A 22,369-nucleotide genomic window follows, 5' to 3' on the forward strand; every position below is an offset into this window, starting at 1 on the left:
TTATGAAAAATGATAATATGGAGTGAAATGAAATGAAGATGATTAATTTGAGACACTAATCAACTGGGATGAAATTAAATGAAATGAAATGCGATGAAATGGGTTGAAATATATTATAATCTCAGTAAAATGGTGGTCATTTTACTAAGATTTTTTCAGTGGACTTTTTGGAGGATCCCGAGAAGTTACGTTCAGCGGCTTTGTTTCATTTTCCCACATATGTGCACTTTCACAGATATTAAACAGTTAATAAATCACCGTTATTACACATTTAAACCCGAAGAAACACTAAATAGACAAAATAACTTCACTCCTCGCGTTCCCGCCAAAAAGTCCACTTATTAATATGTATATAGATTACCTATAATTCTACCTGCAATTTGTACTGCAAAAAAAAACCTATTCTCTCATAGCTCCTAAACTATTAACGTATATAGCTGTAACGTAGGCGTGCTCATTCAAAGCTCCTACACTATATTCCACTGTACTTAAAGAATCGCGCTTAAATTATAATTATTTTTAAAGGTATCCTGAGTGAATATAGGAGCGAACGAGCTCACAGCCCGCCCGATATTAAGTGAAGCTTGTAGAAATCACGCGAATGCCTCCTAAGCTATAGCATTAAAGGTTGAATCTCCATTAATAAGGCATAATTGCAAACGACTTTTCCCGTTAGCTTTGCGCAGAGCATCCGAGAGCTTTCACTATCGCGTGTAAAGCACAACACAAAGCAGCTTTCGTACACCGTTACAGACGATGACCGAATGCGTGGAGTATGTTGTCCGTGGACAACAGCAGTCCCGGTACATGGAATTTTATTGCTTAGATGAGTGGACGAGCTCACAGCCCATCTGGTGTTAAGTGGTTACTGGAGCCCATAGACATCTACAACGTAAATGCGCCACCCACCTTGAGATATAAGTTCTAAGTTCTCAGTATAGTCACAACGGCTGCCCCACCCTTCAAGCCGAAACGCATTGCTGCTTCACGGCAGAAATAGGCAGGGCAGTGGTACCTACCCGCGTGGACTCACAAGACGTCCTACCACCAGTAAAAGTCGCCGGGTGACAGTACAATAATGATTCGCTCTTTCCATCTTGCCTAGGCACGGGTCGGAGCTGCGAACTATAGGTCAATCACGTTCTATTCAACTGCGAACCGAAGTCATTGTGTCGCGGACCAGCTTAAACATCGGACATTTACAGAAACTAGAGGTCCCGCAGTAGTCGAAATTCGACTATAATTAATTGGAATTGTAAGTTTGTACACTGTTATGATTGTATTTTATACTTCTATAATCACAAATTTCGCCAAGACTACTCTATAAAAAATATTAACAAAGACAAACAATATTTAATCTATTCTCAATTTGACAACAGACGTCAAGAACAAAAGTTTGACAATAAATAGTATGCATGCGTGTGTGCGTCAAATACATGGTATGCAGTGTGTGTAATGCTTTCTTTATTGATTTAATGTATCCTTATTGCATTATTAAAAAAAAATATTAGCATTGTGCACTTCTTCTCTATATTCTCTATAAGTGTGGAAAATTTCATACTCCTCCGTCCGCGCAATTTTCGTAAAAAGGGATACAAAGTTTTTGCTTCACGTATTAATATATAGATGACTAAGCTTCAATGACCGCATCGATCCACCATCTTGAGACATGAGTTCTAAGGTCTCAATGTTTACAGCACAACCTTTAAACCGAAACACCTTACTGCTTCACAGCAGAAATAGGCAAGGTGGTGGTACCTACCCGTGCGGACTCACAAGAGGTCCTACTATTAGTATAATATATCGAGGGGTGAATAGCTATTTGGTTTGAGCGACGTTATTGTAATTTGACAGGAGACATTTAAAGTTTGGAATATGGAAAAAGTCAAATAACAAAAAAAAACTTTAGCTATACGCGAATGTGGTAAACTTAATTGAAGTTCAATTAAAAGCATCGGACTGTTGATGCTGATTCGGAATAAAACGGACCTTTAATTACAAAGATAAATGTCGTTTAAACCAAATAGCATTTCACCTTTATATAAATATAGAACATTAAATTTTATTATTGATAACTGAGTCCCGCGATATTACCCACGGATGACAACGCGGGGCGAAGCTAGTCTAAAAAAAGTAGCCCAAGTTACTCCTTATATCATCAGCTATCAGTGAAAGTCTCGTCAAAATCGGTCCAGCCGTTCCAGAGATTAGCCGGAACAAACAGACAGACAGACAAAAATTGTAAAAAAAATTATGTTGGTGTATGTACCGTATAATATTCATATGCAGATAGTAAAAAGCGGTTAATTCAATATTACAAACAGACACTCCAATTTTATTTATATGTATAGATATATAAATACATATCTGTGCGTACTGCGTACCCGCAAATAAGTCTACAGTTATTTCAATAAAATCCAAAAGTCGACCTGATCAGCGACATGGGTTACCTACCGCGTTATTTTTTTCATCTAACTTTCTTCTCGATATCTAAATACATTCCTATTGTGTGTTAGACGGGTATTGTCGCGAACTATGTATACATATATAGATATATACAATTAAATTATTAGTAAATAATTTTAGTTGGATAGATTTTGGGTCTCTGCAAGTGGATCGCTAGCTTTTTGGATGGGCGGAACATCACGGTCGTTGTGGACGGTGATTGTTCTGATACCATGACCATTAACGCTGGCGTTCCACAAGGTTCGGTGCTCTCCCCCACGCTTTTCATCCTGTATATCAATGACATGCTGTCTATTGATGGCATGCATTGCTATGCAGATGATAGCACGGGGGATGCGCGATATATCGGCCATCAGAGTCTCTCTCGGAGCGTGGTGCAAGAGAGACGATCAAAACTTGTGTCTGAAGTGGAGAACTCTCTGGTGCAAGTCTCCGAATGGGGTGAATTGAACTTGGTTCAATTCAACCCTATAAAGACACAAGTTTGCGCGTTCACTGCGAAGAAGGACCCCTTTGTCATGGCGCCGCAATTCCAAGGAGTATCCCTGCAACCTTCCGAGAGTATCGGGGTACTTGGGGTCGACATTTCGAGCGATGTCCAGTTTCGGAGTCATTTGGAAGGCAAAGCCAAGTTGGCGTCCAAAATGCTGGGAGTCCTCAACAGAGCGAAGCGGTACTTCACGCCTGGACAAAGACTTTTGCTTTATAAAGCACAAGTCCGGCCTCGCATGGAGTACTGCTCCCATCTCTGGGCCGGGGCTCCCAAATACCAGCTTCTTCCATTTGACTCCATACAGAGGAGGGCCGTTCGGATTGTCGATAATCCCATTCTCTCGGATCGTTTGGAGCCTCTGGGTTTGCGGAGGGACTTCGGTTCCCTCTGTATTTTATACCGTATGTTCCATGGGGAGTGCTCTGAGGAATTGTTCGAGATGATACCAGCATCTCGTTTTTACCATCGCACCGCCCGCCACCGGAGTAGAGTTCATCCATACTACCTGGAGCCACTGCGGTCATCCACAGTGCGTTTCCAGAGATCTTTTTTGCCACGTACCATCCGGCTATGGAATGAGCTCCCCTCCACGGTGTTTCCCGAGCGCTATGACATGTCCTTCTTCAAACGAGGCTTGTGGAGAGTATTAAGCGGTAGGCAGCGGCTTGGCTCTGCCCCTGGCATTGCTGAAGTCCATGGGCGACGGTAACCACTCACCATCAGGTGGGCCGTATGCCTGTCTGCCTACAAAGGCAATAAAAAAAAAAAAAAAAAAAAAACCTGTGTACTGGTTTTTTTTTTATACTTAAGCTGATGGTCTTGACAGACCTTATCAGCGTCACCGGGCGAGTAGGTGAGCTCACGGGGCTCAAACCTGACGTTGTTGCTAACACGAACCCTAGCAAGAGCAGTGCTTCGTAGAATCTACCTACCACCGAATCGGAAACGCGACCCGCTAAGAAGATCCGGCGAGAAAAAATAAATGGGCTGTGTCTGAAATTTGAATTTAATCAATCCATTTATATCCTATGACGATATCACTCGTAATATTTGCCGTTGTCATAGACACGTCTTTTCGGATCCTCCCGATCCTTTCTCGGTGCTTCCGAAGCATTCCAAGCCCTGATCATGTGGAATACGATTTATATTTCGACGGGTAACTTAACCCATAGACACAGCCCACTGAGTTTCTCGTTGATCATCTCATTGGGTTGCAATTCCGATCCGGTGGTAGATTCAACGAAGCACTGCTCTTGCTAGGGCTAGTATTAGCAAATTCTCTCAAGTCGAGCCCGCGAGCTCACCTACCCGTCCGGCCATAACTAGAATAGTCCCTTAGACTACCAGCAAATAGGCAGAGAAAAGACGAAGAAATAACCCTATCCCGTACTCAACATATGAATATTAATTATGGATTTAAAAACCGAATCACACAGCAGAGTTCATGCAGAAAAGAACAATGAAATAGTAATTAGTTTAATAGTAATTATTAACATAATCGTTGTACGGTCTGACGAACATTATTCGATTCAATTCCAATGAATAGCTTTCGGTGAAATAATTTCTTTTTATATTAATTTTTCCCGGAATTTCGGCAGTTTTTGAAACGAAGTTCCTTATGGGACGATGCGGAGCGGTACCCTAACCGGGAAAACGTACGTAACGTAAGATTTTTATTATTTTTATGTATAGTCTTAGTATGATGGCTATATATATATGTCTAATATATAGTCTACGTGATGACGGTTATTATTATTCATATAAATAGCTGTTTTTTTATTTTTTTTATTTACAAATTTTAATGCAAGATAAAAATTTTTTTCTCGTTTATTAACAAAAAGTCAAATCAAAATAATTTAACTGTTTATTTGTATATTATTATTATATATTTTTTATAAATCATTGTGAATAAAATAAAGTTGATAGCTTTGTAAAGTAATTTTTTTTTATCAATAAAAAAATCATAATAAAAAATGTATAACCGAATAATTATTTTCTTTATACCTTGAATAGAACTTAAAATTAATATTTTTATAATAAGGAACTTCGTTCCTATCCGGTGTCCCGCGACACCACACATCTTTTTTTTTATTCACTATTCTGGCAACGCCTTGTCAGTTGAACTAATTGTGCAAATAGCAGCCTAAAGGATAAGACGGCCGGTGCGTTCGTATCGATTGACGCGACTTTGCCAAGGTTCGAATCCCGCAGGCGGATACTAATTTTTCCATAATGAAGGAATAACGTAATAATTATTGGCGTTTTAAGCCGCCCATTTTTGCCGAAAACCAGTTTATAAGTTATTATAACGTTTTTTTATTGATTTAATGTATTTTTAATGCATAATTTAAGCAAAAATATTAACATTCTGCACTCCTTCTCTATATTCTCTATAAGTGTCGGAAACACATATTACACATATAGTCTCTTTCACGCAATCCATCCGTTTCTTCTTAAGTCTACCTCTTCCTCTATATTCTTACACATTCATAGTTAACACTCTCTTACCAACCTCATTTTCATTTCGTCTCATCACATATCTATTCCATCACATTTTTTACCAAATTATAAACTTTAAATGGCTCTTTTGTAAACTAACAAAAATGTTGGTAAAACAAAATAGCCTCACACTCCCATGATTTTTATTTTTTATTTTTTTTATTTTTTTATTGCTTAGATGTGTGGACGAGCTCACAGCCCACCTGGTGTTAAGTGGTTACTGGAGCCCATAGACATCTACAACGTAAATGCGCCACACACCTTGAGATATAGTTCTAAGGTCTCAGCATAGTCACAACGGCTGCCTCACCCTTCAAACCGAAACGCATTACTGCTTCACGGCAGAAATAGACGGGGCGGTGGTACCTACCCGTGCCGACTCACAACAGGTCCTACCACCAGTAATTACGCAAATTATAATTTTGCGGGTTTGATATTTATTGCACGATGTTATTCCTTCACCGTGGAAGTCAATCGTGAACATTTGTTGAGTACGTATTTCATTAGAAAAATTGGTACCCGCCAGCGAGATTCGAACACCAGTGCATCGCTCGATACGAATGCACCGGACGTCTTATCCTTTAGGCCATGACGACTATCAAAATATACATAATAATATATTCTTTGATCTTCGCAAGTAATAATCAAAATTGAGATTACTTTTGCGTTCTCCACCAGGACAACCTTAGCTTTTCAACTTTACATTATCTATTGCTAAGATGTACGGACTGGTTCACGACCCGCCTGGTGTGAAGTGGTCACCGGAGCCCGTAGACATCTACAACGTTAATGCCGTCACCTACCTTGAAATAATAGTTCTAAGGTCTCAATTTTTACAGTACAACGGCCTCCCCACCATTCAAACCGAAACGCATTACTGCTTCGCGGCAGAAATAGCTAAAACAGTGTGTTACCTACCCGCGCGGACTCACAATACCACAAGTAGAACTGTAAAGGATTCGTAACGAGACATCAAACCGTATGTTTAGTTTCTGGTGTCTCTCTCTCACTCACTCTCTCTCTCTCTCTCTCTCTCTCTGTCTGCCTTAAATCGCGACAACCGCCGTGATCCCCGAGCACTTGACAAATGGTCCGTTGACAGTAGCTTGACAGGTACGTAGGTAACATTTTTTTTTCACTCGCCCGCCGAGCAAAGGGCCGTGTTTATATTGTCCCTCTAATTCTCTTGTAGAGACACTTTGGGTTAACCGCTAATGCGAGTTTTAGTGGCACTCGTCAGACTTTCGAAAAAAAAGAAAAAAAAAGCGTATACAGTTTTTCGTCCCAATTAATCCACAGTTCAACTGCTGTAGATAAGTAGGTTATTGCGTTTTGAAGGCAAACATCCGCTTAAATACACGACCTAGTATGTTGAGGTCCATGGGCACTGGTAGGCGATTACCAATAAACGACCCAAAATCTCGTCGAGCCTTCGCGATTACTAAATATTTCAATTGGTTTAGCGTAAATTTACAAAAAAAAAAATTATGTCACTTCTAAAAACCAGCAACACTGTGGCGTCGTTTCGACGTGTCTTTGACAAATGACTTGTAAACAGGTGGGGACCACCTGCGTGACGTACGGACTGACAAATCGTTTTATTAGTGGATAGACGAAAAAAAAAAATTTTTTTTTTGTCAACCTGTATATGTGCATGGTTCACGGCCTATGTGATGACTACGGCGCCTTGAGACGTGAGGTTTGAGGTTAAGCTGTTGCGACAGCTGCACAGAACACGAGGGCCTTACAGCATTATCTTCGGTAATGGCGTCATTTCAGATCCTCCCGATCCACTAACTCCGGTCATCGTTCTCGTCGAACCCTCCGACATAACCCGCTGAGTTTCTCACCGGATCTTCTCAGTGGGTCGCGATTCCGATCAGGTGGTTCAGCGAAGCACTGCTCTTGCTAGGACCAGCATTAGAGCAGCATCTCTCAGGCTGAGCCGCGTGAGCTCCCCTACTTGTCAGGTGACAGGTCGACCAGTCTTTTGTTGCTTAAGTTTGTGGACGATCTCAGCCCACCTGGTGTAAAGTGGTTACTGCAGCCCATAGATATCTACAACGTAAATGCCGCCACCCACCTTGAGACATGAGGTCTAAGGCCTCAGTATAGTTAGTTCCGATCCTCGTTCTCGGCTTAGAACATTTAGAAGTTCCGTAATTAGAGTAATTTGTGCTTATTATCTGGGTCGCACACTTCAAAATCTTCGCCACATTGCTCTGCTATTTCGACGAGAACCATGACCGGTGCTTGGAGACCCTAAAAGCACCGAAAGTGGATCGGAAAACCCGATACGACATGTTTTTTGGGACTTGGATTACCCCCTCTATATTTCAACCCAAGTCCCCACAATGCTGAGTGTAGATTCCTTCAGATCCCATTCGTCTTATCCCCTCGCCTGGTTCCAATATATCGAGGGGTCAAAGGCTAAGCGACATTTTTGGAAATTTACAGGAGAGGATTTTAAAGTTAAAAATTTTGGAAAAAATATCATTAAAAAAAGAAAACTTCTTCAGCTATTCGAACGAGGTAAACTTAATTGAAGTTCAATTAAAAACATCGAACTGTTGATGCTGATACCGAATAAAACGGATCTTTAATTACAAAGATAAATGTCGCGTGATTCTTGTCCACCTAATGGTTGTCTGGAAGAGATCGCTCTTAACGATAAGACCGCCAATTGTACTTTTTTGTGTTTAATGTATCGCACTGTTTATTTGTTTTTTGGTGTACAATAAAGAATACTCTCTCTCTCTCGCGTGTTAAGCGAAATTTCGCTTATACTAAATAGCTTTTCACCCTACGATATAGCCAGACACAGCTTTGTTATATACAAACATACGTACTAAACGAATGAATTCTTATTAAAAATACTCCAATCGTTACGATTTAATGACCATAATTACCATATTATTCTTTAGGTAAATGCGTTCTTGTGACGCGAAAATGGTAGGTACACTAAGGTAATTATTATAATTGTAGACGACACTTAAGTCAAAGCGTATGGAAAAATACGTAAAGATACGAAAAATTACACGTCCGTGTGTTTTTTTATTAATTTACTACTAGCTTTGGCCCGCGACTTCGTCCGTGTGGAAGTTAGTTTGGGATAACGCTAAATTTTACCCGCGACTTCATTTACATAGAAGGAACTAAATAATTTTAACGAATAACGTGTTTATTTGGACAGATTAATATAATTGGATGGATTAATATCCTCTTTATAAAAACAGCTTCACAAATAAGCTTTATTTAGAAAAAAAAATTGGTTAGCATAAAAAAGATTTATAGTGAGCCAACCTTAAAATATAGAAATATGCTGTCGTGGACTTTTTTTTAGAACTTTTAAAGGGGAACAATTCCGTCATACATTATTTTAGCAAAACTTTAAGCATTTCCACAGCGCACGCAGCGGAAGCTCTCTAAAGGAAAAAAAAATACCGATTTTGAAACAGTCTTTATTGGTGCTCCACTTGCATTGGTCTTAGCATGATGTTATATAGCCCGATGGTGAGTTGTTACCGTGGACCGTTGTTACCGCCCATGGACTTCATCAATGCCAAGGGCAGAACCAAGCCGCTGCCTACAGTTAAATACTGTTCAAAAGCCTCGTTTGAAGAAGGACATAATATCCTAATTGACAGTAAAAAACTATAAAAAGCGTATTATAACCCGAATGAACCTACCGTTGCCGCCATCTGTTATTTAAGGGCTAAATAGAAACCAGGTTGTCTGTTGGCTTTGTTGAATTTGTGTAATTACTGGTGGTAGAACATTTTGTGAAGCAGTAACGTGTTTCGGTTTGAAGGGCGAGGTAGCCGTTGTAGCTATACTGAGACCTGAGAACTCATATCTCGAGGTGGGTGGCGGCATTTACGTTGTAGATGTCCATGGGCTCCGGTAACCAATTAATATCAGGTGGGCCGTGAGCTCGTCCAACCATCTAAATACACTTAAATTAGTTATAGATAAGCAACACAAGCACTCAACTAAAATGTTTACGGGCGTCGGCCACTAGATGGCTTCGCTTTGATTAGTTTCTTATTGCTCCTGTAGATGGCAGTAACATATTACCTATCCTATATTTTATTTTTATTGAAAGATTTTGTATTTCTAAGTTTTCAGAAACCACAAATTGATAAAATTTAATCAATTTGTCTATTACAAATAAAGACTTGTATGATTTATTATTTCTTTACATTCTGTGTTTAACATATAAGTTTAGGGGCATCCGCTACAAGATGTCGGTAGTTTCCATACAAAAAATTTTTTTGTCTTAAAGTATCACAGTTTCAGGCCTTAATTGATGAAGGACATTGTTATAGCGCTCCGAAAACACTGTGGAGGGTAGTTTCTAGCCAAAGACCTCTTCGTCTTGAGGTCGCATTTTGACGTTAACACGACCTCAATGCGTTCATTTATTCGAATCACACATCTCGAACCGTTCTCATCAATGTTAATGCTAAATCCTGCAAATCATTCCGTCCACATTGACAGGATAAAAGCCGATATCGATTCTGATGTATCGATACGAGAACGATTGCGATTTTCATAATCGATATTTCGAATCGACAGCCGGACAGCAAAGGGCGTGGGCTTGAATTATAAAAGGATACGAACGCGCTTAGTCACGATCCTTCGAGAATATTCCACTTTGCGATTCGTGAAAGGGCTTTTAAAATGGCGTATGATTATAAAGTCCTTTTTTTTAGGATTCTAATTATGCGTTAGCCTAATGGAAGAGACGGCCGGTGTGCTTGAAACGGACGACGCGACCGTGCCAGGGTTCGAATCCCGCAGACAGGTACCAAAATTATCATCGTGGAACGAATTGCATCATGTACCCGCAAAAATAGTAATATGCATGATTTTATAATCACGCATATTTTATATTTTATAATCATTATTTCTGTACAATTCTGACCTCAAGCCTTGAGGTCGATGACGGCGTTCTTGTTGTTGTCTATGAGCTCTACCAACCACTTAACATTAAGCGGGTCGTGAGTTCTTTTATTCGACTATGCGATGTAAATGAGCCTTCGCGGGAAGGTTGACAGATGTATGAAACATTGATATTATCTATACATTAATATGTGAAGCAAAAACTTTGTATCCCTTTTTACGAAAATTGCGCTGACGGAGGAGTATGAAATTTTCCACACTTATAGAGAATATAGAGAAGAAGTGCACAACGCTAATATTTTTTTAAAATAATGCATAAAAGATACATTAAATCAATAAAGAAAACATTACACACACTACATACCATGTATTTGACGCACACACGCATGCATATATTTACTGTCAAACTTTTGTTCTTGACGTCTGTTGTCAAATTGAGAATACATTAAATATTATTTGTCTTTGTTAATATTTTTTATAGTGTAGTTGGCGAAATTTGTGATTATAGAAGTACCTTATAAAATACAATCATAATAGTGTACAAACTTACAATTCCAATTAATTATAATCGAATTTCGACTACGACGGGACCTCTAGTTTTGTATAGGTGTATGAAGGATAGTTTACGACAGAAAATTCATGTGACGTAATGAAAAATAAAATGTTATTAATACATATTAAAAAACAATCGTTTATAGACTGTATATCGAAGAGCGAAAGGCTTATTCAGTTTAACATTTCACTTAACACGCGACATTTATCTTTGCAATTAAAGGTCCGTTTTATTCGGTATCAGCATCAACAGTCCGATGTTTTTAATTGAATTTCAATCATGTTTACTCCACTACGTTTACGTTACTATTTTTTTCCAAATTTTAAACTTTAAATGGCTCTCCTGTAAAGTAGCATAAATGTCGCTTAAGTTAAATAAAGTTTCACCCTTCGTCGCCACGCCATCAATCGATTTTACGTGAAACTATATATGTTTCACATCAAAAGAACCATAATATTGTGGTAAGGGCCTGATTGCGGCCTGAAGGCGGATGAAAGGCGATTGCATTCAGAAGAGATGCGAATGGATGTGTGGAGTAACGAGAATGGATAGAATACGGAATCAATAAATTAGAGGAAGTCTGAAAGTGGCACCAGTGACAGAGAAGCTGAGAAGTGCGCGCTTGGGATGGTATGGACATGTGATGAGACGAAATGAATGTGGAAGGATATAGAGGAAGAGGTAGACCTAAGAAGAAATGGATGAATTGCGTGAAAGACGATATGTGTGGGAGAGGAGTGAGCGAAGAAATCGTATATGATAGAGGAGTATGGAAGGAGAAAACATGTTGCGCCGACCCCAGGTGACTGGGAGAAGGGCAGGATAATGATGATTGTAGTAAGGATCTTCGAATTTTTTTGAATTTTCGTAATAGACTTGGTATTAGCTCGTGCGTACAGGCAGCGCGATCCTGCCTATTACACCTGAGGCAATCCTGCCCCATCCCGAAATATAACTCCGACAGCGGCGTCAGACCCAAAAGCGAACCAACAAAAAATTAATAATACAAATCGAACTAAAATGAGGTTTTTAAAATTCCGTAGCGATACACAAGACGCGCATCGTCAGGTAAGAATATTTTAATTGTAACATGAACATTTTGAGGTGTCGATCAGTCGTCGGACCTAACTAAACACTTCGGAGCTCCCGAGCGTCGAAGATAAAGAGGATTTGTTTAGCTTAATAATATTGCGGGGAGTACGTGACGTGCTCCGAACCATTCCGATCGAATTTTAGGGTTAAGTGTTTTGTTATCAAAATTACTTTTGCATTAATTCTTTTTCCCAACTATTCGCTGGCAGCTTGAGGGGTATTTCAGTTACGCGCCGGTAGGTGAGCTCACGGGCTCGACCTGAAAGAATTTGCTAACACTAGCCCTAGCAAGAGTAGTGCTTCGCTGAATCTACCACCGGATCGGAATCGCGACCCACTGAAGCGATCCGGCGAGAAATTCATTTGGCTGTGCCTATACCGATGGAATACATTTGCATATCAGCTATGTAAGTTTCTGTCTGTTATAAGTAACAAGACGGATTTGTAGGAGCAAATATGGAGTTTAAAGGATGTGAAAAACACAAAGCTTTGTTATTAACTAGCGACCCGCCCTCGCTTTGCTTCGGAAACATTAAATTTTATTATTGATAGCTTAGTCCCGCGATGTTACCCACGGTTATTGTCGTACCGCGGGTGACGCCGCGGGGCCAAGCTAGTCTAAAAAAAGTAGCTTAAGTTACTCCTTATATCATCAGCTACCTATTAGTGAAAGTCTCGTCAAAATCGGTCCAGCCGTTCCAGAGATTAGCCGGAACAAACAGACAGACAGACAGACAGACAAAAATTGTTCTAAAACGACCTCAAAGTTACCGGTGTCAGGAACTGGAAGGAGAATGCCCTCAACAGTCTGGACCAGGCTAAGGCCCACCCTGTGCCGTAAGGCCTAAGATGATGATGATGATGTGTTATGGGGACCTGAGATGACATACCTACTTATATTTACTTTTAATATGAACATAATATAGATAATGAATATCCAGACAAAGAGAGACAGAGACAAACAACGCTCATTATACGAATGTTTGCCCTATGCGGGAATCGAACTTGCGACCCTCGGCGCTAAGCACTGCATCACCGAGTCAGGCAAATTTGGGAAGCACTGGCCCACGTATTAGTAGTATATGGAATATGGATCATCTATCCCGTGCTAACGAATAACGCTTCGACACTTAACCCAATAAATGAGCAATTAGTCAAGAATTAACACCAAAAAGATTGATGCTGCGACTTATGCGGGAACACGGTGGATCCGTCGTTGGTCCAAGTTAAGCTTTAGCGATTTATTTACATATTATTTTTTATTTCCCTTGTAGGCAGATAAACATAAAGCCCACCCGATATTGAGTGGCTACCGTCTCCCGTGGACTTTATCAATGCCAGGGACAGAGCCAAACCGCTTCCTACCGTCTATTTATTTATTATTACAACAGGTATTGCTACAGTTTGTGAACGACGGCTACTGACCCTCGCATGAGCATGAGCTCATCTGGTTATAGCGGAATCAAATAGAAAGTCAGATGACCCAGCATATAATGCATGTCGGAGAAGCCACATCTATTAACACCATCGTCAGACATCGTAGGAGCGAATAGGGTGATCGAGCTAAGAGAAATATTGAGTACACCAATCACGTTTGTTGTCTTAGAACAATTTAGAAATCTTCTCTTGACGTCAGCAAACGAAAACGAATGACAGTTCTTAGGACGGAGGCACCGCTCTTCAAGAAGGCTGGTTGGTAAGTGTGATGGCGTCTACGCGCATCCATCGGCTAGGCTCTGTCGTGGCATGAAGTTAGCCGAGTTCCGACTATACCGCAATCGTGCTGCCATCTCTCGGAAATCGTGCTGCGTTTCGTTTAGCTACCAAACTAATGACCGTCCCAGACAAGCATTTCAATGGTGTTTAGTTGCAAGGTTTTTATATAGTTTAAGTTCAATGTTTGTTTTCCAAATAAAATAAAATAAAAAAGACTGTTAATCGCTTGGGACATGAGGTAGAATTTTTGATTATTTTCCTTACCTATTCACTGATAGCCTAAGGGGCTATTCTGACTATGCGCGGACAGGTAGGTGAGCTCACGGGCTCGACCTGACTGAATTTTCTAACACTAGCCCGTGTTACGCATCGTTATCGCGGGATCGAAATCGCGACCCACTGAGATCCGACGAGGAACTTAATGGGTTTTGTCTGTTGCGACCCATCCTTCAAATCGGAACGCCAAACTCCTCCCCCACGCGACAGCTCATGCTCCGGACCGCATCCTAACCCCGCACTCTTCGTGTGCGGTAAAAACGACCCGCGTGTCACTAAATCATTTATCAACGTGTCATTTGGAGGGATTTTTTCACTATTCGATTCAACTATTCAAGCCGCCCGTGTATTTGAATCCCATTATAACTCATTGGCTGTTTGAAACTGTGCCGGCTCCTTGTTAATACTGGTGCTTTATTAATGGTGGTAGGAGTGCCGCTTGTGAGTCCGTACGGGTAGGTACCACCACCCCGCCTATTTCTGCCTCCTATTGATCTCCAGTGCAGTCGGTCATTTGCCCAATGCATCCAAGATGACCCAGCGATTTTCACTAGGTCCATCTGGTAGGTAGCCGTCCCAGATGTACTAGTCTCGTATTACTTATCATACTCATCGAGTGCTTTACACTTCGACGCGCAACTTGACCCATAGACTCAACCCACTGAGTTCCTCATCGGATCTTCTCAGTGGATCGCGATTCCGATCCAATGATACTGCAGCTCTTTGACTCTTTAAATCGATCTCTTCTTCTTTTTCTCTACCTTATTACACTAGGTGTGGTCGGTACAGCTAATTTTCTCTTCCATCCTGTTCTATCAGCCGTCATCTCAACACTCACTCCTCTCTCTCTCATATCGTCATTCACAAACTCCATTCATGTCTTCTTCGGTCGACCTCTTCCCCCTCTACCTCGCACTACCATTTCCATAAATCTCCTAGACTCTTTAAATCGATCGTAAGCTTAAATGATAAGACGACTGGTATGCTTGTATGGAGGAACGCGACCGACGCACAGTGGGTCGATACTGTGATTTTAGTGACTTAGGGACCAACTTTGTTTTTTTATAATTTTTTTTATGTAGATAGATAGAGCTCGTTAATCTCAATAATAATTGTTTTGGGCAAAAATTACAAAAACTTTATAGTTTGGTCAGAAAAATGTGTTTTGTGATTTTTTTGTATGGAGCGGGTCACATTAAATTAAATTCCTGCTAAGTACCGCGAGGTCCCGCTTTGAAACTTTATTTTCCTTATACCTTGTCTAGTCTACTATCATTTGATGCTATGAACATGTGCATAAAGTTGCAACTCAGCCAAATAAATGGATCGAAAAAAATTAATAAATACATAGAATAAAAACCTTTATATTTTTTTTCGTAAGTGCTTTTAAGTTAAATTTGATATGGATTAGTAAGTAAAAGCACGTAATGATACCCATAATTACATAATACCTAACAACAATACATTTAGTAGGTCTCTAATTAAACAATCTCTCTAATTATTAGGATAGTTAACATTATTTAATGAGGATAATTAGTTAAGCAGCCATTACTGGGTAGTAGAAAATATAGTAAACATTTGTTTGTCTCTGGAAGTATAAAGTGACCATGTTTATTATATACTAACTAGTGTTCGTTTATTCGTACTACTACTAACATCTCGTGATTGTCGTTGTGATCTTGCTGTTTCCGTAATAATTGATAATTTTGTTAACAATTTAGGATTATTTATGATTTTAAGAGAGCAACTACAGTCGCTGTCTGATAATAAAAAACTCTTTCAATTCCTACAAAATCAAATAAACGTGACCGAAGAGAAAAATGTTGAGCTCCAAAAATTCGGTACGCAATTTTGTTCAAATATAAGTGCAATATGGAAACGAAGTAGTCGCATGTTAGCACAGTTTATAAGAAAAAAATGTGATTGGTTAGAATGTGCAATAAACTGGCCCGAAGGAATGATACCTGAAGCTATCAACACTGCACATGAAAGGCTCGAGATTTCTAATACTGAAGATGTTGAAAATGTACCACCCTCAAATGTACTACAGAAGCCTCGACATCTATTTTTGCACCTCGAAAACCTTTTGAAGAATTGGGATCCAGGCAAAAACGAAGACGCATTGAACAAATTTACCAATCGCTTTCGTTATCCCCGGATGAAATGAAAGCTACTACAATTACTAGTTTGAGAAACACTAGAAATGAAGATGTAGGAGAAATAATGAACCACTTGTCAAATCACCCCGAAGATCTAGAAAAAGTTAATGAGTATTTAATTACAAGTAAAGTGAAAAGTAGTACATATTCTCCTGATAAGGCAATATTAGTTTCACTTAAATTAAGTGGCAGTATATAAACCTAAGAGAAGCAGCAAGTGAAAATGGGTCTGATTTATACCCTTCTTAATATAAAATTAAGCAAGAAAAGATCAAATGTTATCCAGGGAAAGACGAGGTAATTATTACAGAAGAAGGAGCTGCTATTAAAATGCAAGCATTACTAAACTTGGCGCTATATAGGCTTTTAGATGTGATTACTTCGGATTTGGACTCTGCAAGAGAGCTACTGCTTATAAGCAAATAGGCTTTGATAGAGCCCCAGGTCAAAGTAATTATAAACAAAAAACTGAAACAGAGTTTGATGATTCATCTATTTTCATGGTCAGTCTAGTTCCTATAAGGCTTCAGAAATTTGATGGAACAATTGTTTGGGAAAACGACCTCATCAACTTTTTATTGCCGTCCAATAATGTTTAAATTTACAAAAGAAACGCAGTCAACAGTGACAATTATAAAAGCTAGCATAACAGAAGAAATAGAAAGACTTCAGCCATCAAAAATCAAACAAGTTGAAGTTAAGCATCAATTGCACATGATGATGATAGACGGCAAAATAACCTCATATTTTTCAGAAACATTTTCTGCTGTCTGTGATATTTGCAAAGCAAAACCGTCAAAGTTTTTTGGAGTGACTTGCTTATCAAAGAGAAAATAATGAAGAAATATTCCAGTATGGAATGCCATCTTTACATGCCTGGATAAGATGCATGGAGTGCTTACTTCATATCGGTAAATATAATTTTATTACTTCACAATTTTTTCATCGTATGTAGTTTCCTGTGAGATTATTTTTTATATGACACTTTTTTGTTTGCGTCTTATCGTTTGGACTTCAAGAAATGGGATTGCAAGGGGGGATGACAAAGAAAAAATATCAATCAGAAAGAGCGCTATACAGCAAGCGTTTAAAAAGGAATGCGGTTTACTTATAGATGTTGTCAAGCAAGGAGTAGGAACAACCAATGATGGCAATACTGCCAGAAGATTTTTCAGGGATGCAGAAGAAACAGCCCGCATAACAGGAATACGTAAAGATTTAATAGAGAGGCTTCACGTGATTCTTCACTCTGTTGCATCTGGAGAGCGCGTTTCCAATTTTTCGGAATTTTTTAGATATACTGCAGAATTGTATGTTAATGTATATCCCTGGTATTATATATGCCTTCGAGTATCCATAAATTGTTGGCACATGGCAGTGATATATAATAATGAAGAACTTTGGTGCCATTCGTATAGGTAAACTCTCGGAAGAGGCAGCGGAAGCTCGCAATAAAGATTTTCGGAAATATACAGAGAGATGTTATTCAAGAATGAGAAGTAGAACGTCGACTAATGAGGATATTTTACACAATCTTCTTTCGTCTTCTGACCCAAAGATCGAAAGGTGAAACAAAATATATAATATTTAGAGAGATTGCATAATTAGAGACCTACTAAATGTATTGTTGTTAGGTATTATGTAATTATGGGTATAATTACGTGCTTTTACTTACTAATCCATATCAAATTTAACTTAAAAGTACTTACGAAAAAAAAATATAAAGGTTTTTATTCTATGTATTTATTATTTTTTTTCGATCCATTTATTTGGCAGAGTTGCAACTTTATGCACATCTTCATAGCATCAAATGATAGTAGACTAGACAAGGTGTAAGGAAAATAAAGTTTCAAAGCGGGACCTCGCGGTACTTAGCAGGAATTTAATTTAATGTGACCCGCTCCATACAAAAAAATCACAAAACACATTTTTCTGACCAAACTATAAAGTTTTTGTAATTTTTACCCAAAACAATTATTATTGAGATTAACGAGCTCTATCTATCTACATAAAAAAATTATAAAAAAACAAAGTTGGTCCCTAAGTCACTAAAATCATAGAATCGACCCACTGTGCGACGCCGTGACGTTCGAATCCCGCATGCACCGATTTCTCTAATAAAATACCTAACTCATAATCCGGAATTAGTCATGGAATACAAATAAAACATTGTCCATTAATAATCAGACCCTTAAAATGTATTAATTTGCGTAGGCAAGTTTGAAGAGTAGAAGCAGCCCTTACACAACACAGTAGCTTACTTCGAAGTCACCCTCTTCATCCCTCAACGTGCTTATAATAAAAATATCCACTGAGTATTATTAAATTTTACAGTGTAAGTTGATGTAAATAATAATATGTACGTATTGTGTTGCTATTGTCTTTATGTTTGTGTAAAATTAAATTTCTAAATTTCTCTTTTTATTCCTTTCCTTAGTTCACTCTCTACTTATAGGTATGTGATTTTGATGGTGGAAACAGGTTTGGTTATTGTTTTAGCTAAAAAATTTTAATATAAGACATGTTTGTTTTGTACTGTTAGTTTCCCAAATAAATATTGGCTGCGACGTAATCTCGCTGTTCTGATATAAGAAGCCGTTGATTCGATTGACCCAACTCCTCGAGGTTGATGCTGTCCTAAAGTCCTGCTGATAGTACAAAATCCACGTACCTGGTTGTGGTAATGGGCGAGGGGGTGGTGCGGGACATGCCGCATGGCAGGGTGCAACATGGTGCTCCTGCGATCGGTGCTACTCCCTTCTACCGCCTGCCGAAAAAAGAAAAAAGTGGTTACTGGGGCCCATAGACATCTACAACGTAAAAGTCGTCACCTACCTCGAGACATGAATTCGAATTTTGAAGTCGACGTGGCCTAACGCATAAGACGTCCGATGCATTCGTGTTGAGCGATGCACCAGTGTTCGAATCCCAGGCAGGTACCAATTTTTCTAATGAAATACGTACTCAACAAATGTTCACGATTGACTTCCACGGTGAAGGAATAACATCGTGTAATAAAAATGAAACCCGCAAAATTATAATTTGCGTAATTACTGGTGGTAGGACCTCTTGTGAGTCCGCGCGGGTGGGTACCACCACCCTGCCTTTTTCTGCCGTGAAGCAATAATGCGTTTCGGTTTGAAGGGTGGGGCAGCCGTTGTAACTATGCTGAGATCTTAGAACTTATATCTCAAGGTGGGTGGCGCATTGACGTTGTAGATGTCCATGGGCTCCAGTAACCACTTACCACCAGGTGGGCTGTGAGCTCGTCCAGACATCTAAGCAAAAAAAAGACCATTATTTACCTCAGTGGGTTCATCTTTGGCTTCAGCCCCGTCTCCGAGTTCCACCAGCTGAAGCGCCTCCTCCAGCAGATCGAAGCGCGACTCCTCGCCGCTCACCAGCTCCCTGGGCAGTTCTCCTTGGATCACGTATTCGCCTTTACGACAAAACAAACAAAAATCAAATCCGATACATCATTGATAAAACTAGGCAGATGTTTAGCTATCCTTTCCACCATCGTACCTACTTCTAGAAGTATAACCTATCTCTCATCGGTGGAGAGGAGATATAGGAGAGAAGGTACAGCCCTTAGTAGATTTTTTTATAAAGGATTTTTTTTATTGCTTATATGGGTGGACGAGCTCACAGGCTACCTGTTATTAAGTGGTTACTGGAGCCCATAGACATCTAAAACATAAATGCGCCACCCACCTTTGAGATATAAGTTCTAAGGTCTCAAATATAGTTACAACGGCTGCTCCACCCTTCAAACCGAAACGCATTACAGCTTCACGACAGAAATAGGCAGGGCGGTGGTACCTACCCACGCGGACTCACAAGAGGTCCTACCACCAGTAATTACACCACCATTTTATAAAGCTTTTAGCCTTTAGTAACTTGAATAGATATCTATACTCCCGTAAGATGACTAAGGCATTCCAGTATACATACAATAGCACAGATAAGGGGGTAGTTAGCTAGTGAGCAGTCCAAGATCACAAGCCGGCGATTACAAGTCTATGTTTCTATCGTTTCTATCGGATTCACATTTCGTCTATGGGCTCTGCTGATGAGGCCAAAGAACAAAAGCAATCCATACTAATATTATGACCCGGAGGCCTTTCCAGTTTCACCGGGACATGTGGGCGAGCAAAGGCTCAGTCAGGGGGGGGGCGTGGGATTAGCTAACAGCTGCCCGAGCGCTTCCGAAGGAGACCTAACACCTCAAAAGCAGCTGCTTCGCGAATGAATCTACTACCGGATCGGAATCGCGAGCCGCTGAGAAGATCCGGCGAGAAACTCAGCGGGCTGATGCATGGGTTAGGTTGCACATCAAACTCTTTATCGAGTTCGACGAGTACGGTTACCGAGTTATAAAGGTGAAACTTGGGAGTAAATTGCGCTGTACGGTGGTTCCCGAGCGATATGATATGTCCTTCCTCTACGAATAGTAATTGTATTATTTATAGTAATACTTTGTTTGTTTGTGTGTTTTTTGTGTGTGTTTGTCTGCCCTTATTTCACACATAAACCAGGCAGGAAACTATCCGTATCTCTTGAAAAAACATCACATTACCATGGCAAAAACTGTTTATACTTTTTAGAAACATTTATGGATAATTTCCTTGACCGCGCGACCGAAGCCACGGCCAATAACCAGTATCCTATATACAGAAAAGACATGTATGATTTATGTTTCGACATGAAAAAATTGAGGCGTCATCACACATCCTAATGGTCTATATATAGAATCTGTATTAAATATATCATTTACTCGAAAAGTAGTTGCAAAAACATATCTACATATAGAAGTAGCCCCTGATTGGTCAAGCGTGAAGGACAAGCCGACATGGCGCACGCTAAAATGGCGCGGCTTTTTTTTTGGCGCGAAACAATATGCCACGTTTTTTTTGTTTTATTTCTCTCTCGTATTTACAATGCCGGACGGAAAACTGCTAAATCGATTGACTATGGTTGAGGTTTTTTGCAATGTGTGTACCTAAATGAAGGGGAAAACTAAGGTTTTTACGAATAACGCGTCACGTTCGTTAGTTTTTTTGTTTGCTGTTCATATATGTATTGTATGTTGAATATAGAGAAAGAATGTTTTGATATCACTTAGACGCTGGGTTATCCTAGGCGGATCTTGTTTGTGGGTCGTGATTTCGATCTGGTGGTGGATTCTGCGAAGCACTACCCTCGTTAGAGCCAGTGTTAGCAACCTCTCTCAGGGTGAGCCCCGTGAGGTCGCCTACTTGTCAGCCAGAAGCCAAAATAGCCCCTTAGACTACTTGGACCCCTTAGACTAGAAATATATGTTAGGCAGCGGCTTGGTTTTGCCCCTAACATTGCTGAAGTCCATGGGCACCATCAAGTGGGCCGTATACTCGTCTGCCTACAAGGGCAATAAAAAAAAAAAAAGCGGGAAGGCGCTTCGGATTATATTGGACTGGATGTATTATCAAAGGGTGACCGTTTTTCATCAATCGAACTTAGCATAAAAATAGGCACACCCAACACACTTCTCCTTGCCATTATCTCCCATCGCGTAGGGACCTTGCACGATTAGAAAATATTTATAAATATTACCAGCTGACCCGGCAGACTTCGTAGTGTCTCAATCGATAAATAAAAGACCTAAACCTTTGTATAAAATAAACTTAAAACAAACAAAAGGAATCCGTCCGACGGGGGACACATCAATGGAAAAACAAAATTGTTATTTTATTTAATTCTGAGCATTTTCATATTTATCTACCTTTTAAACCCTCTCTGGACTTCCACAAATAATTTAAGGCCAAAATTAACCAAATCGGTTCAGCCGTTCTCGAGTTTTAGCGAGACTAACAAACAGCAATACATTTTTATTTATATAGATAGATTATGAAACGCACTCTCAACGCTGACGCCTAGAAAACACCACAATCCGTAGACACAAAATCGTGTGAATTCCGTAAACATTTCAATAAAAAAAACCTTCGCACTGCCTCTACAGTTACGTGGAGCAAAAAATTGACACCTCGGCACCGAGCAACGCACACAAAGGAAGGATTATCGCCCGAAATTCACATTGTTTGTCCAGCAATTGTCGAATTACCCTCATTATATGGCGTCCGCGTGTTTTTTTTTGTTCAAGTGTTAAGCGGCTTAGCGTAAACTCGGAGTCGCCACTCGAAAGGGCAATTCGATCCTTAGCGTTGCCGCAAA

The 22,369-nt window shown here is 39.8% G+C and overlaps 1 protein-coding gene across 13 annotated transcripts in view; it reads right to left on the bottom strand.

Annotated features, from left to right (window-relative positions):
- Positions 1-22,369, bottom strand: part of LOC114241750 (segmentation protein cap'n'collar) — a 144,954-nt gene that overhangs the window by 40,568 nt on the left and 82,017 nt on the right. For all 13 annotated transcript variants that reach the window (XM_089731373.1, XM_089731362.1, XM_089731361.1 and 10 more), the window contains exons 6-7: positions 19,465-19,598; positions 18,831-18,926 (exon numbers count right to left, since the gene is read on the bottom strand). In XM_089731373.1, the coding sequence (XP_089587499.1) occupies positions 18,831-18,926; positions 19,465-19,598 (230 nt within the window). The remainder of the gene's footprint in view (positions 1-18,830; positions 18,927-19,464; positions 19,599-22,369) is intronic.

The sequence above is a fragment of the Bombyx mandarina genome, chromosome 11, assembly GCF_030267445.1.
Source record: "Bombyx mandarina strain Sakado chromosome 11, ASM3026744v2".
In the NCBI taxonomy this organism is placed as follows: Eukaryota; Metazoa; Arthropoda; class Insecta; order Lepidoptera; family Bombycidae; genus Bombyx; species Bombyx mandarina.